At 44.2% G+C, this 4,032-nt stretch overlaps 1 protein-coding gene across 1 annotated transcript; it reads left to right on the forward strand.

Moving 5' to 3' along the window:
• Positions 1–486: 486 nt before the first annotated feature.
• On the forward strand, positions 487–3,236 carry LOC310809927 (zinc-binding protein A33-like; the record flags this gene model as incomplete). The annotated part of the gene is made up of 6 exons (XM_083677448.1): positions 487–609; positions 1,245–1,481; positions 1,777–2,007; positions 2,101–2,123; positions 2,207–2,325; positions 2,457–3,236. 6 exons carry the CDS (start codon positions 487–489, stop codon positions 2,996–2,998), a joined length of 1,275 nt encoding a protein of 424 aa, XP_083533574.1. The 3' UTR covers positions 2,999–3,236.
• Between the last annotated feature and the right edge of the window lie 796 nt (positions 3,237–4,032).

A 4,032-nucleotide genomic window follows, 5' to 3' on the forward strand; every position in this document is an offset into this window, starting at 1 on the left:
CATATTGAAGACATCAAAACTATGAAGGAACACATATGGAATTATGTAGTAAACAAAAAAGTGTTATTTTAGATTCTTCAAAGTAGCCACCTTTTGCTTTGATGACAGCTTTGCACACTCTTGGTAAGGTGTGTCCAAACTTTGAACTGGTACTTTATAGTCATGATATATAGTCATGATATATAGTCATGATATATAAACCTGAGGATGTTCAAAATCGTCACTGATCGCTTTTTCTACTGTTGCGTAACTGGCAGATGAGGAAGTGTCTAGAAGTGAAGCCATCTTAAGACGTTTTTACAGAACATTGTGTGAGAAATGGCTTCTAAATCTCTCCCTGAGGAGGATCTCTCCTGTCGTTTGTGCCGTGACATCTTTAAAGAACCTGTCGTCCTGTCATGTAGCCACAGCTTCTGTAAAGCCTGTCTGTTGGAATACTGGGAACAGAAGGACTCTCGGGAATGTCCACTTTGTAGGAGATCCTCAATGATTGAGCCTTTTGACTTTAACTTGAAGGATAAACAGCCTGCCTGTTTGGAGGGTCAGGCCTCAGAGAAACATACATCTGATAACTGTGTCCCAGTAGATGAGTCTGCACGGGAACAAAAGGTAAACATTACTAAAAATGACTATTTGATAGATAAGTTAGGACAGTTTAAGTTATGTCACCTTGACGAGTCTAGGCTGGTAAAAAAGATACAAGGCTGCTTTTCTCCATGTTGTTGAAAATGCACGATCGTTTTTAGTTGCAGTTCCTATTTTACTGACTCCATCTTGTCTGAAATGAGCAATGCAGTTTTAGAGAAGCTGAGTGAACGGCTGAGATTCTCTCGCTCTGACACGGATTCCTACAGTGGTATTCAGACACTGTAAGCAGTCCCCTGAAACGGTTTGTGTGGATCCAGGAGGAGCTCCAGACTGGCCTCCTTCTTTCCCACTGCCATCAGACTCCTAAACAACCCATAGGAGATTAATATAACCGTACTACCTCAATAACTGAACTTTCCAGTTTGCATAATTGCACTGCTACATTTGCACTGTTTTATTATTATTATTGCTGCTATTTTATTTTATGCCTTAAATTTTGCTGTCTTGTACATTTGTTTAGTATATATTGTATATTTTACATTGGTTGGCATTCTGCGGACAGCAAAGCAAGAATTTCGTTGTACAGTGAAACATGTTTTCTGCTGTGCATATGATAATAAACACTTTGAATCTTGAATCTTGAATCTGGCCTGAAGCCCTTACAGGAGGAGCTCCAGACTGGCCTGAAGCCCTTACAGGAGGAGCTCCAGACTGCCCTGAAGCCCTTACAGGAGGAGCTCCAGACTGCCCTGAAGCCCTTACAGGAGGAGCTCCAGACTGGCCTGAAGCCCTTACAGGAGGAGCTCCAGACTGCCCTGAAGCCCTTACAGGAGAAGCTGAAGGCCTTTACAAAGAGCAAACAAAGTTCTGATAAAATAACAGATCATATTAAGGTAGTGTGTGTGTGTATGTGTGTGTGTGTGTGTGTGTGTGTGTGTGTGTGTGTGTGTGTGTGTGTGTGAGTATGTGTGTGTGTGTGTGTGTGTGTGTGTGTGTGTGTGTGTGTCATGCACGATGTTGTGTCCAGTGATGTGGTGTTCTCCTGTTCTTCTCAGTATTGGATGCTGTTGTCATAACAAACTGTAAATTTCACCAACAGTGTTAAGTGTTGTAATAGGTAAAACTAAGGAATGTACTATGGTCGTCACACTATGGGATCATAAGATATATTCCCCTTGCTGTCTCCAGAGCCAGGCCCAGCACACAGAGAGACAGATTAAGGAGGGGTTTGAGAAACTTCACCAGTTTCTACGAGAGGAAGAGGAGGCCAGGATAGCTGCACTGAGGGAGGAAGAGGAGCATAAGAGTCAGATGATGAAGGAGAAGATTGAGGAGCTAAACAGACAGATATCATCACTTTCAGACACAGTCAGAGTCTTAGAGGAGGAGCTGAAGGCTGAAGACATCTCCTTCCTGCAGGTAAGGACTGCCTTCTCTCAGACAGAAATTGTGAATTAATTCAAATGATAATATCGCTACCATTGATGACTATTCTCCTCTGTTCATCTCCAGAACTTCCAGGCCAGTATGAAAAGGTAAGTGTTCTGTCTCTTGTTTCTCTTCTCTCTGGTTCTGAACCCAACCCCACAGCAACACTTGTTCTTGAATGTTCTTCCAGAGCCCAGGTTCCACTGCCAGGTCCAAGGACGGATCCAGGAGTGCTGATAGACGTGGCCAAACACCTGGGCAACCTGCAGTTCAGAGTCTGGGAGAAGATGCAGGGGATTGTCAAGCACGGTTAGTGCTCACTGAAGATTTCGATTAACAATAAGTATCAAAAATATGACTTTAATATCTTCAAAATGTTTTACTGTATCACAAATAGTGTAGTGTATAAATAGTACAACACATGTGTGTTTGTTTTGAAGCTCCTGTGATTCTGGACCCCAACACTGCAAACCCCTGGCTCTGTCTGTCTGATGATCTGACGAGTGTGAGACTGACAGGCACAAGCCAGCAGCTCCCTGACAACCCAGAGTGGTTCCTACATGTTCTGGGCTCTGAGGGGATCATCTCAGGGAAGCACAGCTGGGAGGTGGAGGTGGGAGAGCTTCCTGTCTGGGTCATGGGTGTGATTGAAGAGTCCAGTGACAGTCAGGGGGAGGTACGTGCATCGCCAAAGTGTGGGATCTGGGCTATTGCACTGAGAAGCAGTGAGTACAAAGATGTAGTGGGTAATATCATCACTCTGGAGAGGAGACCCCAGAGGATCAGAGTACAGCTGGACTACAACAAGGGGGAGGTGTCCTTCTACGACCCTGAAGACATGACACTCATCCACACTCATGAAGACACCTTCACTGAGAGACTGTTCCCCTACTTCTCTATTGGACCAGCTGGTGATGCTAAAAACCCTAATATGCATATCTGCCAATCAGAGGTGTCTCTCAGAGTGATGTCATCTCAGTGAGTAGTGTGTGTTATGTATGTTATATACATACTTATAGTACAGTGTAAGAATCACATATATACGAATATACAGCTTATAGTGGTTATAACTGCTGTTAAAACTGCTGTTTGACATTTCAATACTAACAATGCTTTCATGACTCAAACAAGCAGAATGTGATGATTATGATGCAACAGGCAGAATGTGATTATGATTATGACTTGCTCTGCATTGGAAACATCTCGTCTGTAAATTGACGCTAGTTGAATAAAAGGTATTTTGCTGATCCCAGAATCTGCCAGTTTGATTGATTGCTGAAATAATGAATCAGACGTCATGTTGGGATGATCACACACAGCTTTTGGTATTGAAACACAGCACACTATGAAGACACGGAACCAGTGGTACAGATGAGGTCACGGTTATTTTCCAGCTCAGCAGGTGGCCTGGTGTGTTGTGTGTTGTTACGCTGGCTTGAGACAGAGACAGAGAATGGGAGGAATGCATGGAGTTTAATGAGCGGGGGGGGGGGGGGGGGGGCATGCAAGCAGAGACACACACACACACACATTCGCACGCACGCATGCACACACACACATCCACCACTTCCCCACTCCTGTCACTGTGATATTATGCAAACACAGACACACAGACACACACACACACACACACACACACACACACACACACACACACACACACACACACACACACACACACACACACACACACACACCACTCCCTCACTCCTGTCACTGTGACTCTCTCTACAGCGTCATCTCCACCTGATTCTGATTCTGATTCTGATTCTGATTCTGATTCTGATTCTGATTCTGATTCTGATTCTACAGTATGTACAGGCCAGGTTTGGCCATCAAGGTCTGAGGATGAGTTTGATAAGTCTTAGACTCCACAGGGCCAGGGTTAGTATCCAGGGTTAGTATTCAGGGTTAGTATCCGGGTTAGTATCCAGGGTTAGTATCCAGGGTTAGTATCCAGGGTTAGTATCCAGGGTTTGTATCCACTAGACCTGGGTTCAAATAGCCAGCTGTATG

This window comes from Argentina silus, assembly GCF_951799395.1.
Source record: "Argentina silus genome assembly, chromosome: 9".
Lineage (NCBI taxonomy): Eukaryota > Metazoa > Chordata > Actinopteri > Argentiniformes > Argentinidae > Argentina > Argentina silus.